This window comes from Haliotis asinina, chromosome 1 (assembly GCF_037392515.1).
Source record: "Haliotis asinina isolate JCU_RB_2024 chromosome 1, JCU_Hal_asi_v2, whole genome shotgun sequence".
In the NCBI taxonomy this organism is placed as follows: domain Eukaryota; kingdom Metazoa; phylum Mollusca; class Gastropoda; order Lepetellida; family Haliotidae; genus Haliotis; species Haliotis asinina.
Genome location: NC_090280.1, coordinates 21,045,495 through 21,063,106, shown reverse-complemented (window position 1 = coordinate 21,063,106; position 17,612 = coordinate 21,045,495). Strand labels below are relative to the sequence as shown.

The 17,612-nt window shown below is 41.2% G+C and overlaps 1 protein-coding gene across 7 annotated transcripts in view; it reads right to left on the bottom strand.

Annotated features, from left to right (window-relative positions):
- Window positions 1-17,612, bottom strand: part of LOC137274113 (vitamin D3 receptor A-like) — a 54,682-nt gene that overhangs the window by 21,741 nt on the left and 15,329 nt on the right. The window contains exon 1 of one of the 7 annotated variants that reach the window (XM_067807166.1): window positions 14,779-14,952. The exons of 5 other annotated variants lie outside the window; for them this stretch is intronic. In XM_067807166.1, coding sequence (XP_067663267.1) covers window positions 14,779-14,839 — 61 coding nt within the window. In that variant the 5' untranslated portion in view covers window positions 14,840-14,952. Of the gene's footprint in view, window positions 1-14,778; window positions 14,953-17,612 lie in introns of those variants that run through there. One more of the 7 variants, XM_067807134.1, reaches the window with a different exon arrangement.

Here is a 17,612-nt window from a genome sequence, read left to right as displayed (position 1 = left end):
GGAACTTGCTGTTAGTACCATTACTTGCGTTTGCCATGACCATCATGCCAGTAACAACCGCAACGCCAAATAATCACAGATGACGTTTACAATTGTTTACTCTAGTAGACCCTTGAGGACGTCCTCAGTAACCCGAGCTTGTCGTAAGATTCGACTAACGGGATCGGGTGGTCGGGCTTGTTGACCTGGTTGTCACATGTCATCGAATCCCAATTGAGTAAATCGATATTCACGCTGTTCATCACTGGATAGTCTTGTCCGGATTCCATTTTCTACAGATATGTGAATTTTTGCTGAGTGTGCCAATAAACTCACAAATGCAGACTCCCTTTACAACGTTAGTCACTTATTCAAACATGTGACAACAATGAGCAGCCAGCACACGACCCCCAAAACGAGGTGATCCCGTTTTACATCTTTCAGAGCTAGTCACGTCAGAAGGGTAAAGTAATACCTGAGGAGGCCATTATTTCCCTGCCAGCTCTCATTCAAAGCTGCCCTAGATGAAATCTATGTAGTTGCTTCCAATGACAATGTTTACAAAAATACTACGTTTAAAAGTAAGGCTCAAAGAGCGTGCTATGGCAGATATATCCAATAAAGCCACATCTAACCCCAGTGTCGTAGCATAGACATAAATATGCCTTAACCGTGCATCTGTATTTTCAAGCTTGGATTTAACTCTAAAACCTCTTTAGGACTGGATTCCAAATCTCCACAGCATCTGCAGAAAGTAGGTCGAGCAAATGTACCGCAAAGTTCTTGTCATCAGCATGAAACAGAATCCAGATACAACCAAGGAGGGCCTCTTTATATATTCACAGAAGAAATATGAAATGAAAATCATCAGATCCGGTTTTTTTTCAAAAACCTCTTTTTTTCTCTTTAGTAATTTTCTTTTGGAAATTTAATCTCAGAAAAGAATAAAGTTTAATTGCTTCAAAACATTTCATTAATCGACTACGTATCATTCGGGTGACAAAATTATAGCCTTAGGGCATGGGGTATTCATAACTCGAAGTGGAGATGATCACAAATCAAATCATAGCTCTATTGTCACAGATTCAGGAAAGCGTCAGAGTATACTTGCTGTCCATGCAACTTGTCTTTCCGTCAAGTGTTATGTTGCAGTCGAGCATGATGTTTCAAGGTAGATTTCAAAGTGGTCCGAACAACTTGCGTTTCATTAGGGCTTCAAATTTCGACACCTCGTAAAGCTTTCAAAAAGGGTCTCTGTTAAACACTGGGAAGATATTTCCATGTTTGACGCGTTAGACGACAATAATAATATCCCATGATAAATCATCCCTTGTTTTCATTGCCTTTCAAGTCCCAAGCACATGACAAGTACGTCCTTCTCAGTGTTAAATGTGGCTCTGTGTTACAACAAACTGGCGAGCCTTGTTTCAAAGTCTTGCTACCCTGCATGAAGATGTAATTCTGTCATGGAGTGAGAGAGTGACTTTACTTTTATGCCGCAATATTCCAGATATATGGCGGCGGTCTGTAAACAATCGAGTCTGGACCAGATAATCCAGGGACCAACAGGATGAACATCAATCTACGCGAATGGGATACGATGACATGTGTTAGACTCCTCAGCGAGCATGCTCTTTAGATCCCGTTAGTCGCCTCTTACGGCAATCATGGGTTACTGAAGATCATTTGTAACCCGGATCTTCATGGATTCTGTTTTCGAACCACAATGCAATATTGAATGTCAGGAATATCTAGCCTTGCCTGTTCACAGATTCCTTTGAGTGTAAAGTAATAGGTTGTGGAAATTGAATAATAAATTATAATGGCTGTTTTGTGCCATATTGTATAAATGGTTAGGCGCACAATATGTGCATTGACTCTCGCTTGACATCAACAGTAACTGGAAAACAACAGTCACTGAGTCTGTAGACGATTCAGTCAAAATAATGAATCAGTATTTGTAATTTTTTCTACTGCACAACTACTTTAAATAGAATAGAAAATGCACTTCTATAATCCAGTGTCTGCGATGATTAGTCAGAATAATGATCAGCATTTGTACGCGTATTTATTGCACAACTACAGTATATGGACAATCTTCAAAACGGCGATTGTTTCACAACATTATTGGTGTTTAAACAAAAAGTCGAATAGTAAGTTGAACATCCATTGAACAGCCACCCCTGATCACCACATCATGCCAGTCAAAGACATTAAGCGATTGAGTGAGTTTAGTTTTACCCCGTAATATTCCGGATATATGACCGCGGTCTGGTGATAATCACAATTCCGTGATCAACACCATACGTACCGATCTAATCAACTGGGATGCGGTGATCCCGAAAACGTTTAAGGGAAAGATATCTGTGTATTACTAGTATGTGAACAACACCGGTTTAAGCATGTCGTGCCCAACCATTCACAAAATTGAAGTATGTTTTACGTGACGTCGTACAGCCGTACTGCCGCCATACGCTGGTCTGTAAATAAGCAAGACAATCAAGTGACAATTGGACTGGAAAAACCGGTTGAATAATTTTGAATTACGACCGCAGAGCGGAGGAGGAACGTAAATTCCGAAGCTTACAAGCAGATAAAAAAGAAAACAACGGAAACAGGTTTGAACTTAAAACATCAATTAAATACCTCTTCCCCACCTTAAATATCCATTCCCTATCGTCAAAACCCCTTCCTACCATAAGTACCCCTTCTCTACCTTTGATACCCCCGCTATACCTTAAATACCCCTCCCGTACTTAAAGTGCGTACCCTTCCTTACCTGAATTACCCTCCCTACCATAAACACCCCTTCCCTACCGTAAATACCCCTTCTATAACTCGGATACTTCTACCTTAAATACAGCTTCGCAACCTTAAATACAGATCCTTATCATAAATACTCCTCCCTCCCTCCCTAACATTAAATACCCCGTCTCTACATTAAATACCCCATCCCTCAATTAAATAGCCCTTACCTCGCTTAAATATCCATTCTTACCTTAAATGTCCTTCCCTACCTTAAATATCCCTTTACTCGCTTAAATATGTATCCCTACCCTAAAATAACCCTTTCCCTGACTAAAATACCTCTTCCCTCGCCTAAATACACTTTCCTCAGTTTAAATTACCATTCACACGCTAAAATACCCCATCCATCGTTTAAATACCCCTTCCTCTCTTGAAAACCTCTGTCCATGCATAGATATCCCTTACCCCGCTTAACTATCAGTTCCCTCTCTACCTTCCCCCACTTAAATACCCCGTTCCCGCCTTGAATACCCCATCTCTACATGTAATTTAAATACTCCTTACTCTCTTGAACATCCATTCCTATCTGGCATAAATACCATTTCTCCTACAGAAAACAGCGTCACCTGGGTTAGCCTCTCTCAGGGTGTGACCATAGAAGTGCTCTAACCTTCCGTGACAGTCTTGTGTGACTGATAGAGGCGCATGGGGTTAGTTACCTTCACACTTTATTGGATAAGAGACAGAACCGCGCACTGCGTTCCTTTCCTATCTTTACTCCTACATTGAATGGAAGTGGTGTGAAAATCAGGGAAACCGTTTTGAAAAGTTTGTAGTTGAAATATGTCCAACAGACTGAAATATAAAACAGAGCAAAATGCCATTACTTCCACAAACTTGTAGTACTTTCCCATTGTCTTCAGTTAAGAGTTTCTCACAGAACAATCAAGGATATATTGTGCATTAAAATGCTGAATCTGCATATTTATGTCAAGCATAGGAACACCAAAAAATATTAGACGATTGTACTATTCGAATTCTTAAAATGTCTGTCACGTATATGTAATAATGACAATAGGTCACGAAGCACATATCATTCCACACGCATGACAATTTTGCTTCAACGATAAAAGTGGAGGGTATTGATAATGAAGATGACGATGACGGTGATGATGATAGAAGAAACCTCGTCTAGTGAATTGGAGCTCCCTTTGAGATTTAAGGCTTTAAATGGGGTCCTGTTATATGAAGATGATGTGTAACGCAAAGCTTTGTTCAATGCTTTCATTCCTGTGACTAGACTTTCCTTTGCAAGTCTCAAAGTCATAGCAAGAGACGGCACTGTCTAACTGTACAAACCTCCGGTGACGTCATGCCACTATACTGCCTATCACATTATACGTCATAAGGCCCACGGAACTGTAAGATCCCAGGGATAATTACACGATCCCAGGATTGAAACATAAAGCTCCCTTGACTTTGAATTATTGCATGTTTTGAAGACTGACAGTACTTTGACTTGCTATCTCTGAATGTGATCATAAAATATCACATTATCGATAACTTCTAACATATAGTGCCGATACCTAGTTTCGAACTGGCATCCCATTCGCTAACTATATACCTTGGCGGTTTTAACCACTAAGCTACGAAGGATCGCTGTGAAGAACGAGGTTGTTCGTCAGCATGAACCATGTGTTCCTCTAAAGACAGTGTGGACATCCCATGTGCCGTACACGGGTAGCGCGTGCAAAGCAAGGTGTCGTCTGCCAGTCTCATCCCAGTTGATTTCAACGGTAAGTACCAAATATTGACATTATACCTAACGTATATTTAAAGCACTGACCCTCAGGGTAAACCTTCGGGGCTATCGTCCTTCGGGTTGCTTGGTTTTAAATCTCATAATAGCCCTCTGGTATGTTGTAACATGCCCGAATTTTAAATGTAAAATTTCAATAACGAAAAAAAAAACCCATTCCATCAACTATCTTACAGAAACATTCTTTTGAGCGAAAAGGCTAAATAGCATAGAAACCATATGTATGAAAAGCTCATACATTCATCGGTTTGTAAATTACGATATACCGAATACCTATTAGTTATGCTCCAACAGTGGTAAAAATTATGGGGTTATAGTACGGTATTCAGGTGATTAAAAACCATGATACAAAATGCTTTTCGTCACGATATGAGAACCAGGACAAACTGGGGACTTGCAGAGGATACGGAGAGGTAAGATGTGGGTATGGATAATTGTTAAGTTACGGGTGTGTTCCTGTTCGGGACTTGCAGAGGATACTGGTTTTCGAGCCTCAGAGTGACCTAGTTAGAAACCAAGTTTTTTAACTTGTTTGTGTCTTCACTGAAACGTATTCTCCATGAGCTTTTGATAATGATTAAAAATATGTCTTTTCAACTCATTCAGATGAAATTTCACTGAAAGAAAAAATACTCCCTGTATTACATAACTGTATGCAACCATAGCAACGAACAGAGTAGCATTTTCCCGATGACGGAGTTGTAGGCACGATACCCTGTACATGTTAAAGCGAATGACAGATATTAAAACAGTAGGTCATGGTTCACGTCTCAGGGCTGTATGCATATTCTGTATTCAATTCATCTGGGTCCATGCCTCTGCTGGCTGTAAAAAGTCCCCGAGATTTATCATAAGCAGTGCATTCAAATATACCGAGTCAGTCACAAACACATGTCTGTTCCGAGACACAAAAACCTGACCAATAAATGTTGAGAAACAAAGCTATTTCACAAACGTTGTTCTTTGCTTATACAATGTCTCTGTACGCACTCACAGCTGTCGTAATTCAGCATTAGCTGACTTGATATTCGGGTCCTTCGATCACTTGATTGTCTGTTTTTTTTCCAGGCTACCGTCGCATGGAGTGAGTGAGTGAGTTCTACGCAGCTTTCAGCTATATTCCAGCAACACCACGGCGGGGGGAGCCAGAAATGGGCTCCACACAGTTTACTCGTGTGGAGAATCGAACCCGGGTTTTCGGCCTGACGAGTCAACGCTTCAACCATTGGGCTATCCAACCGCCTCCATGGCCGGTACAGATGTGGGGCGTTTGGAAAAAAAACTACTTTCATTTTTCGACAAATTTTGTGAATGGGAGATGCAACATGTGGGGCATACTAACCCTTTTCGCGAACATCTGGTGTCATCGCTGATTTTCAGCGATCCATTGATATAAATGGAATTTATTTCTGTGGATAGTAAATGTGGGCATACTATCGTACGTTCTTTATCAATCCTAAATATCTACTTTCAGCTACAGCCATGAAGATCCGGATAGGAATTGATCTTCAGTAACCCGTGCTTGTGGTAAGAGGCAACTAACGGGATCGGGGAGGCCGGTTCGCTAACTTGGTTAACATATGTCATCGTATCTCAACTGCGGAGATCGTTGATCATTGGATTGTCTGGTCCAGACTCGATTATTTATTGACTGTCACCATATAGCTGGAATATTTAGGTCAATATGTCTAGTGGCATATTGCTAAGTGCGCGTAAAACTAAATTTATTCTTTTCAGTCCAGTCATTCTCCAACCTTTCTGGAGTTCACTTTCGTAATTGTAATTAAGAGAAACAACGTCACCATAGGGGCGTGTCTCACCGATCCCGAGATTCATAAAACCAAACCCTTTCACCTCGGTCATTTTCTAATGACTGAGTGTACTAAAATGTAGTCAGCAATTTCGCCTATAGAACGACAAGTATCTAGTGATAAACTGAATCGTTTAAGAAACGTGACAGGCTGACGAAGCAATCCGTCAGTGTGGTCGGATGAAGTTTGCTAAAGAGCACCTGCTATCGTCCCATTGTCTCCAGCTAATGAAAATATATTGTTAGAGAATAGCCCCAGATTCCTTAAAACAGACACACTCTGACAGAAATCTGGCTGTCATTCTGTCGTGGCACGTAAGCATTTGTGCACCACAGTTGTAAACACAGATAAAAGTGATACACGATCTAACTAACTGACAAGTCAACAGAAACAGGAATTTGATGATTGCAATAGCCGTCGGACATTTCACTGAAATGATCATCATTCTCTGCCTGAGTGAGTGAGTTTAGTTTTACGCCGCTTTTAGCAATATTTCACCAATATGATGGCGGGAAAGACAGAATGGGCTCTCCACATGACGGGAATCCAACCCGGAACTTTGGCGTGATGATCGGACGCTTTAACCACTAATCTACCCCCACCGCCCCGTTAAACACGTGCCTGTATACTGCACCCATGTGAGGAATCGAACACGAGTCTTTGGGGTAACAAGTGGATGAGTGGTTGAACGCCGCTGTTAAAGAACTTTAATCTATTGTAGTGCGACAACACCAAATTGACGTACATCTAATCCCGCAAATACAATCAAGCATGATCGGGTACTCGACCAATCAGGTTAATCTATGTGACCACCCCACCGTTCCTCCAACGGCAAAAGAGGGCTCCGCATTATGAACAGCGAATTGAGGCACATCATATGGGTGTGGTGGTGGGGTAGCCTGGTGGGTAAATGTCCCCTCTTCACGCTGAAAACCCGGGTTCGATTTCCAACATGGGTGCAAGGTGTAAAACCCGCAGTGATTTTGCTGGGATGTCTTTACACGGTATTTGGTGACAGCAGATTTGTGTGATTCTGCATAACTGCCATGGTGATTAGGACAGGAATGACGAGAGAACCTTGGCGAATCACCTTCAAATAAAATGAGAGAGGCTTCAAGCAATGTAAATCTATCGTTAAGAAAGGGGCGATCTCTGAAAGTAATCTTCCTTGATAGTATCTTCAGGGGATTGCTTTGACATACTGGGATTGGTTCCATGGAGTGAGTGAGTTTGGTTTTATGACGCTTTTGGCAACATTCCAGCAATATTACGTCGGGGGGACATTAGAAATGGGCTTCCCACATTGTACCAATGTAGGGAATCAGGCACAGGTGTTCGGCGTGACAGGCGAAAGTTTGAACCTCGAGGTTACCCCACCCCCCAGTGCTGGAGGTGGGGGTATGGAGACGTAATAAAATGAATGAAATATGTGTTCCAGTCTGAGATCTTTAGACATAGTGTAGACAGAGAGGTATTTGTGAAACACGAGCACATTATCGAAATCTTGTCCAATAACAGCATCAACAGCATGTAGCTAATTATGGATCAGAAGCATTTATTTAGACAGTCAAGTTGTTACAGAAATCAAGTTGCAGTGGTGCTAGTTCTTTAAACTAGTTGTGGCTTAAGTAGTATCTGTTTGGAAAGAAATAGTTCGTGGTATGTAGTATTTGTTTCACAAAATGGACAAAGTGGTGAAGATCTTTATCCAATTTTATATACTAACATGTTATGGGAATGGGAATTTATTTTCAAATTATTTAAACAAATAGAATCATGGCTGTACTCAGTAAGTTACAACAGTTACTGGAATTTAAAAATAAAATCCCTATGCTGGGAATGAAAGGGAAAACAGCATTCCCATTAATGACATCATTTCGGCGGTCAATCGTTATATCTACAGATGCAACATAAATGATTTTAGAACAAGGTTAGAACATCAAAAAATTAAATTGTCCGTCAGTATGACATGTCAAGATATGTTTACTTATCAACGGGATGTGAGTATTTATTTTTTCAATATGGGTCCACATTACATTTAATACTTGGAAAAAAAAACCCTGCCAATGTTACATTTTCATACATGTGTTTGCCTGTACATGAAATCAATTGGAAAAAGTACCTACTAGACTAGCCCACCGCCCTGGCCTAAGTGGTATCAGGTTCAGGAAGTAATATACGGTAACAGTGGTAGCGGTTGGAGTGAGTGAGTGAGTGAGTTTAATTTTACGCAACACTCAGCACCATTCCAGCTTTATGGCGGCGGTCTGTAAATAATCGAGTCTGGACCAGACAATCCAGTGTTCAACAACATGAGCATCGACCTGCGCAAAAGGGAATCGATGGTAAGCCTGACCACCCGATCCTGTTAGCCGCCTCTTACGACAAGCATAGTCGCCTTTTATGGCAAGCACAGGTTGCTGAATGCCCATTCTACCCCGGGACCTTCAGGGGTCGGTAGCGGTTGGAGTTGTGGTCGATGCTGCTACCACATTCGTCTTTGTTGCCCTTGCTGTCATTGTCGTAGTAGTCGTATTGGTATTATTAGCAGCAGTAGTAGTAGTAGCCGTAGATTAGTAATAGTAGTCTAGAATAGTAGTAGTAGCCTAGAATAGTAGTAGTAGCAGCTGCCGTAGATTAGTAGTAATAGCCTAGATTAGTAGTAGTAGTCTAGATTAGTAGTAGCAGCCGAAGACTAGTAGTAGCAGTAGCCAAGGCTTAGTACTAGTAGCAGCCGTAGATTAGCAGTAGCCCAGAATAGTAGTAGTAGTAGTCTAGGATAGTAGTAGTAGTAGCCTAGAATAGTAGTAGTAGTAGTCGTCGTAGATTAGCAGTAGTAGCCTAGAATAGTAGTAATAGTAGTAGTAGCAGTCGTAGATTAGCAGTAGTACCATAGAATAGTAGTAGTGGTTTAGAATAGTAGTAGTAGTAGCCGTAGATTAGCAGTAGTGGTAGCCGTAGATTAGCAGTAGTAGCCAAGAATAGTAGCAGTAGTAGTAGTAGCAGTCGTAGATTAGCAGTAGTAGTCTAGAATAGTAGTAGTAGTAGTAGTAGTAGCAGCAGCAGCAGCAGCCGTAGATTAGCAGTAGTACCCTAGAATAGTAGTAGTAGTAGTAGCAGCAGCCGTAGATTAGCAGTAGTAGCCTAGAATAGTAATAGTAGTAGTCTAGAATAGTAGTAGTAGTCTAGATTAGTAGTAGCAGCCGAAGACTAGTAGTAGCCAAGGCTTAGTAGTAGTAGCAGCCGTTGATTAGCAGTAGTAGCCTAGAATAGTAGTAGTAGAGTAGCCGTAGAGTAGCAGTAGTAGCCTAGAATAGTAGTAGTAGCAGCAGCCGTAGATTAGTAGTAACAGCCTAGATTAATAGTAGTAGTCTAGATTAGTAGTAGTAGTAGCCGTAAATTACCAGCAGTAGCCTAGAATAGTAGTAGTAGAGTAGCCGTAGATTAGCAGTAGTAGCCTAGAATAGTAGTAGTAGTCTAGAATAGTAGTAGTAGTCTAGATTAGTAGTAGCAGCCGAAGACTAGTAGTAGCCAAGGCTTAGTAGTAGTAGCAGCCGTTGATTAGCAGTAGTAGCCTAGAATAGTAGTAGTAGTAGTCTAGGATAGTAGTAGTAGTAGTCTAGATTAGTAGTAGTAGTAGCCGTAAATTACCAGCAGTAGCCTAGAATAGTAGTAGTAGAGTAGCCGTAGATTAGCAGTAGTAGCCTAGAATAGTAGTAGTAGTAGTCTAGAATAGTAGTAGTAGTCTAGATTAGTAGTAGCAGCCGAAGACTAGTAGTAGCCAAGGCTTAGTAGTAGTAGCAGCCGTTGATTAGCAGTAGTAGCCTAGAATAGTAGCAGTAGTAGCCTAGAATAGTAGTAGTAGTCTAGATTAGTAGTAGTAGTAGCCGTAAATTACCAGCAGTAGCCTAGAATAGTAGTAGTAGTAATAATAGTCTAGAATAGTAGTAGTAGTTGTAGTAGTCTAGAATAGTAGTAGTAGTAGAGTAGCCGTAGATTAGCAGTAGTAGCCTAGAATAGTCGTAGTAGCAGCAGCCGTAGATTTGCAGTAGTAGCCTAGAATAGTAGTAGTAGCCCAGAATAGTAGTAGTAATAGCCGTAGATTAGCAGTAGTAGCCTAGAGTAGTAGTAGTAGTAGTAGTAGTAGTAGTAGTAGTAGTAGTAGTAGATTATCAGTAGTAGCCTAGAATAGTAGTAGTAGTCTAGAATAGTAGTAGTAGCCGTAGATTAGCAGTAGTAGCCTAGTAGTAGTAGTAGTAGTAGTAGTAGTAGTAGTAGTAGTAGTAGTAGTAGTAGTAGTAGTAGATTAACAGTAGTAGCCTAGAATAGTAGTAGTAGTCTAGAATAGTAGTAGTAGCCGTAGATTAGCAGTAGTAGCCTAGTAGTAGTAGTAGTAGTAGTAGTAGTAGTAGTAGTAGTAGTAGTAGTAGTAGTAGTAGTAGTAGTAGTAGCCTAGAATAGTAGTAGTAGTAGTAGTAGCAGCCGTAGATTAGCAGTAGTAGCCTAGCAGTAGTAGTTGTGTGTGTGTTTTGAATGCAATAGCAGTTTCACTTTGTATTAATAGGTTGTTGCTGTTGTGCTAAAATTAAGCAAATATATACATAAAATTATTATTGATTAGTCTAACTTTTTTATAATAGTTTGCGATCGTATAGATATAATATCTTTGGGGTACAAACATATACTCACTCTAAACATTTGGTCTATCATATGCAGTGATGGCTTTAGGAAAACATATCAGTGCATAGAAAATCTATGTCTGCTCTGCAGTGCAATGAAACATGAAAAGCCTGTTGGGTTATTGTGGACAGGAAAATCTTCCTTCCGGCCACCACTGTGTATACAATGGACATACACAGTTCAAACAAGGATCTTTGATGTTTATAATGCGAGCTGGTCATTTTGAATGGAAACTGTGAGCGTGGCACGAGATGATTAATCACTGGGTTCAGTGATAAGAGGTATATATGTAGCGCAGGTGGAGGTCCCAACCATCACTTGCACTGAAGAAAGATATGGATCGCGTCACAATTCTGTGATTCTTCTCTATTCAATGTAAGGAGCTCTTTTATGTGTTTTGTTATGTGTAATACTGGTTATTACTATAACCATTGATTTTATTATGATGCAACACAAGCATTACTTTGACCAGTGTGTACATGGGGTATTTCTAGACTTGTATACAACGTTTACGTTAATTATGTTAAACTATATTGTACACTGCAGTACAGAACTTCAAGTCGTTAATGGGCAATGTTGAACTATAGATTAGTTGCAGCGTATCACGAAAATTGCATTCTACATTTGTAATCCTAGTGTTAATTGGAATATTTCGAAGAGCATTGCTTTAAGCAGCCTCCGGACGCACTCGTAATCTCTCTCTGCAAGGGGCACCTTTGTCTAAAGTGTGTACCATTAACATGTCACATGTGTTTCATTGTGTCAGTTTATTGTCAATAAGAAAACATGTGACCCCGTACTCACTGTGAAATTTGTTAAGCCATACCGTAATTATTATATAACATGTATCAAGATCAATATTAATATCAATTCAACATGGCGTCCAACAAGGATCTGTTTTGGGTTCGGTACTGTTTTCAGTATATATTCAGCCTCTGGGAGATATAATCAGGAGTTATTCACTACTGTTTCACGGATATACTAATGATCAGCAGTTGTAAATGACCATAAAACCGACAGATGTGTGAAATGCCGTCACAGCGATGGAACACTATTGTCCACAAATGGATGGGTGCAAATTGCTTTACACTGAATGGTGACGAGACAGACCTCTTCCTTTTTGATACAAAGAAACAGTTATGACACCTCCCTCCTATAAATATTAAAAGAGGATTCGGTCTTTTTCCAGCCAGCATTACGTGTCAAAAGCCTTGGGGTTATCATGGACTGCTTAATGTCCAGTAAAGCTCAAGTACTCAGAACCGCTCAAACTGCAAATTACAATCTCAGCAAAATAGGAACAATCTGCAAGAAAATTGCAAAATTCTCATGAATTCCTTTGTCAAATCTAGATTAGACTATGGTAACTCCATTTTGACCAGATCAACTGTCCTTTCGCACCTCCAACGAATCCAGAACAAAGCAGAGCGAATACTCACCGATGCTCGCCCAAATGAACACATCTCACCCAGCCTAAGGGAACCCCGCTGGCTTCCTGTTAAGCATCGTATCACATTCAAACGTCTTCTTTTCACGTACTACACACTTAATGTTGACTCCTCGGTATCTCAAGGCCCTGTTTAGTCTGTACCAGCCCATCACAACTCTCAGATCCTCAACCAAGCAGCAACTCTCCATCCCATCCACGTCTACTAATCTCGATGAAAATGCCTTCTCTGTGTATGTTCCTTAATTCTGGAACTCCATCCCAATGGACATCAAATCTCTCAACTCTGATCAGTCCTTCAAGAAGTCTCTAAAATGTTTTGTTAAGCAAATATCTTGTCTAGTTCTTTCCTGGAAAGCGCAGTTGAGCAGGCCTATTTACTGTGTATTTATTTCATACACTGCATGATATGTGTTATACGTATATACATATATATCTTATCCATAGTTCCGTAAGATATCTTGCGCAACAAAAATATACGGAGCACGTTATAAGTCTGCGCTCACGGTTTCCTTTTTTATTCAAGGTTCCAAAACAATACAATACACCATCTTAAAGTGAGGTCTCTACTTCTCAGCAAGGAAGTGGTCTCACAAATTATCAACCAGACGAAGTCGTGTATTTACACCTGCAACCTCACGACTTCAAGACGAAGGAGATGTAGATATGGAGACAGCACCATAAAAATTATTACTGAAACAACTATTGTATACACAACTGTCTCTACTGCGACCGTAACTGCTTCTATTGTGACTGTGTCTACGTCAATAGCTTGGGCGCTTCGAGAACGCATTCTGCGTGAAGAAAGGCTCGTGATAAATGGACTATCATTATCATGTTTTACAGGTTAAGATGAAAATGCAGTGGAGAGGGTTCGGGTAGGCCTTGCACAGTCAGGCTGATAAAGCTCATCATCAGCTCAGGGCCTTGCCCCGTCTATACGCAGCTCAGGCAGCGAATGGATTTTCTTACAAGAAACGCTGCCTGGTCGAACCCACCAAGAACTTTCCGGAGAATATGAAAACTCCCCAGCACTGCAGCCTTCTGCATTACCCAGAGACTGGAAGGGAGACCCCGGGCACTCTCCTGATCTGCGCCAAGAGATCAGGAGGTAACACACCAAGGGCCTCACGGCAGGGAGTCTCCCAACAGTGTACTTGGGGTGCAACCGAGACATTTCAAAGGCGAGGTCCGCATACTTAGCATGCTTTTCCTGAATCTTGCAAATCACTTTGCTGTCAGTAGGGACAGAAAATGCAATGATATAAATGCATTCATTAGTTTTATCGCACGATCAGGTTTGTGGGCAGGAATTCTTCGCAGGTTGTCTATGGGCCTATTCCATAGAAGCTTGACAGCATTATGTCACATGACGCACTGGACATACAGCTTCTGAGTCAATCCCACAGTTATGGCCAAGATGGTAGTAGAAGCATCGACCAATGCCATCATGTCGTTTAAGATATGCAGTTTGTGCAAGGAAGGGCATCCACTGACAAAGTGTAGGGCAGTCTCTGTAAATTCCTTGCACAATCGACAGTTCATTTTTTTCAGAATCACATTTAGGCGATTGCGAGTGAGAAGTGACTGGTCCCAAGCAGAAAAAGGAAGTCCTCAGTGTATTATTATTATTAACGTTACCTCTCAAGTCAAGTGGTTATTGTGGCAAGGATCTACGCTGATGATATTGAAATACGTGTTCCTATTTTCAGTGCAGCCTAATTGCAAACGCGGAGCAACACTGCCGGTTTTTTAACTGTCGTGACATTCTTGTTTAGAAGGATAGTGATTGTTCTCGTTTTCAGAGAAGAAATTTGACAATCAGAACGCTTTTTCTTGAACAGAATTTTGTATGGCTGATTTTGTCAGATGTAAACCTTGCATACATTTTAAACGAATTTAAGAATTGAAAAGAATTTAGATATTTATCCATGAGCTCGAGTAATATCTCAGTATGTGTATGTTTTGTTATGTGGCATTAGAAAAGTTGCAGCAGGTGCTATTTGCAACGTCTCTGATCAGCATTATGATATATCAGTAGATATCATTTTGATGATAAATATATGTATATGTGTGTTCCACCCACACACAGAGAGAGAGATATTATATATTAAGACAATCATCATAGCACATTAAACCGAAAATGACAAAAAATAATGACAAAAAATCTCTAAAATCAAAGTCCATTTTACAATTCTGTCTATATCACTGGTTCCAAGCACATGTAAAGGCGAATAATTTTTTTTTCTTGAAAACAATATCAAACAGACACTAAGTATTCTTTTATCACTTACCACAGTCATCGAAACCAAAGAAATCATCATCATCACTAAGCAAATGCCTCAAAAAGTCCATGATCGGTATATTGTCCAAACTCCTTTCGTCACCAAGTGTTTGTGGATGAAGCTTGTCTGTTACTAGCGTCAATACCACACCGCGAATCCACGGCCTCCCGTCATCCTCCAGTGATCCAGTTTACAACGTGCTGAGTGTGCCGGTCTCACGACCTCACGTTGACAGCACAACTCTCTGTTCCGTTCATACACTGCAACACAGCGGTAGCTGTTGCGTCCAAAAAGCCATTCAGCAGGTCTATACATATCTATGAGGTTTCATCAACAAGCCTGCGTTTTGGAGTGAGACACGGGGAGGTAATTCACAATGTTGCAGGCATGCTAACCGTGTAATTATGGATTTTTTATATTTGGAGCGACGCGCAGGGTTTTAAATACAAACTATTTCACAACGGTTTCACAGTAAGTGCCACGAAAGCGGCTGGTTTACTATAGTAGATGTGTTAACAGGAAACAAATCACTCCTTCATGGCAAGTAATGTAAGTTCAATCAGTTTAAGAAAAGAAACATTCTAACGATTCACGTGAAAATGTCACATGAATGTCCCTGGTATTCCGGTGTTGGTGATCCAGTCGTGGCAGTTTGCAGCAGAGTTACCTCCCTTCGGTATGCCGTACACCCTTCGATTGTGAATTTGAATCCCGAGTCGCTTGGATTGTCTTTCCTTTCTCAGCACCATAATCCTACTTATATGTTTCATTGAAGCAAGGGAGTCCAGAAGCCTGCATCACTTCGAGGTGTCCTCCAAGGCCAACAAACTGACAAGTAGGGTTATTTCCCTTTGGCATGCCACACACTCACGTCCTCGTTTTTAACACCATAATCCTGCTTGTTTGTTTCATTGAAGTAAGGAGGTGTCCTGAAAAGGCCAAACAGATATACTGAGACACCCCTGGAATACCCACCCCACCACCACCTCATCCTCCTAGATCCGCCAATGCCGTAGGGTCACAATAGCCCACACACAAACAACGGTCCCCGATTCCCCGATCCATTCAAACGCCTCTTTACGGCCAGCACTTGTTGCTGGAGGCGGATCCCAGTCTGGAATCACTACAGTGAGAATCCCATTTTGACGTACTGAGACTCAGTATCAAATTCCAATACGCGGTTTGAGGGATTGATTTCCATCCTTAAAGACATCTGACACATCTTGCAACATGGTTGTGACTGTGTACTGCCGCAGACGAAGGTCGATCAGATTCAAGCCCGAGTATTCCATACACATTATTGTTCTTCTTGTCAGCGACAGCGCATATTGAAGGAATAACCACCAAGGGGAGGATGCTAACATGACCCCAGCATCAATGAATATCTGATCAAGAAGCACGTTCGTGCTAAACCGCAAATGGTTCTATAATGGTACGTCGCAAACGACATCGACCATCGTGAAAATATAAACAGAAATTTGATTCACCTGTGAAAAGAACAAACTGCGATTGATTGGGACAGCAACTGATGTGCTTTCCCTGAGTTTTCTGTCGGCACTATGGAAAACACCCTGTTTCATTGTTGACCGAACCATATCTTCCTTCTATGAACATACCGTCAAAACAGCGCGTACAGGGAACAGATAAAAGTGTCTGTTCTCCCTGGGGACAACTGGGCAATGGGCAGAGAAATAAGGGAGGTGCTTGATCACAAGCGAGCTGACTAATTGATCGAAGGTTTGGTAAGGAAATAGTTACCTTGAAACATGTGAGAGCAATTAAATGAACTACCAAAATACATGTAGTGATTACGCGTATGATTTGCATACATAAACTTTATTTCTTTTTAAATGTCGGTCTCTTACAGTTAATGAAATAAGGGTTTGTTGGTAGTTTTGTTCTTTCACGCCGCACTCAGCAATATATGGCGTCGGTCTGTAAATAATCGAGTCTGGGCCAGACAATCCAGTGATTAACACCATGATCGTCGATTTATGGAAGTGGGAAGGGATTACATTTGTCAATCAACTCAGCGAGCTTGACCACAGGACCCCGTTAGTCGCATCTTACGACAAGATTGGGTTGATGAAGATGAATTCTAAACCGGTTCTTCACGGTGGAGACAAGCTTGAGTTGCTGAAGATCAGTTCGAACTAGCATATGGAGTAGATAGAGATAGATAGATAGTATATTTATAGATAGGATATTTACATAGCACACATATCCACGCACTAGTGCATGCTCAAGGCGCTGATATTTTTCCCTCGATCACTGGATGTCAATCTCAACAGCACATCGTATGTCAATCTCAACTCCCTGGGGAGTATGCAAATCTTGCTGCCACTAGACGCACCGAGTTTATTGTGGCTCTCTCATCCTAACGAGGTACCCAATTGACGGCTGGGTGGACTGGGACACATAGTCACAGTACTTTGTCCAAGTTTACTGCACGTTGCTGTACCCGCAACTAGGTGTATGCACGTGTTCATGTGGCCACCATCTGGTCATATACCAACGGATTCGTGGGTTCTTTTTTAAGTGCACAGGGTTGTGTACTGTACACTAGGGGTTGTGACAACACTGAAAGAGTCTTCACACAAAGTTGACTCCAAGGTTTTTACACCCGGTCACAGGGGGGGCTCGATCCCGAAACCTCAACGTCGCTGGGTCACTAGCCTGGCGCCTTAGCCAGCTCGCCCACCATGCCCGTTCCTATTTGCATATACTCAAATAGTATATATATTTAAATGTGTATAATCCAAATAATTGTCTTTCCAAGCTGTCTGGATCTGGATTAACGGTTTAATCGTGTGACTGACTTTGATTCGTGGTTGTGTGATTAC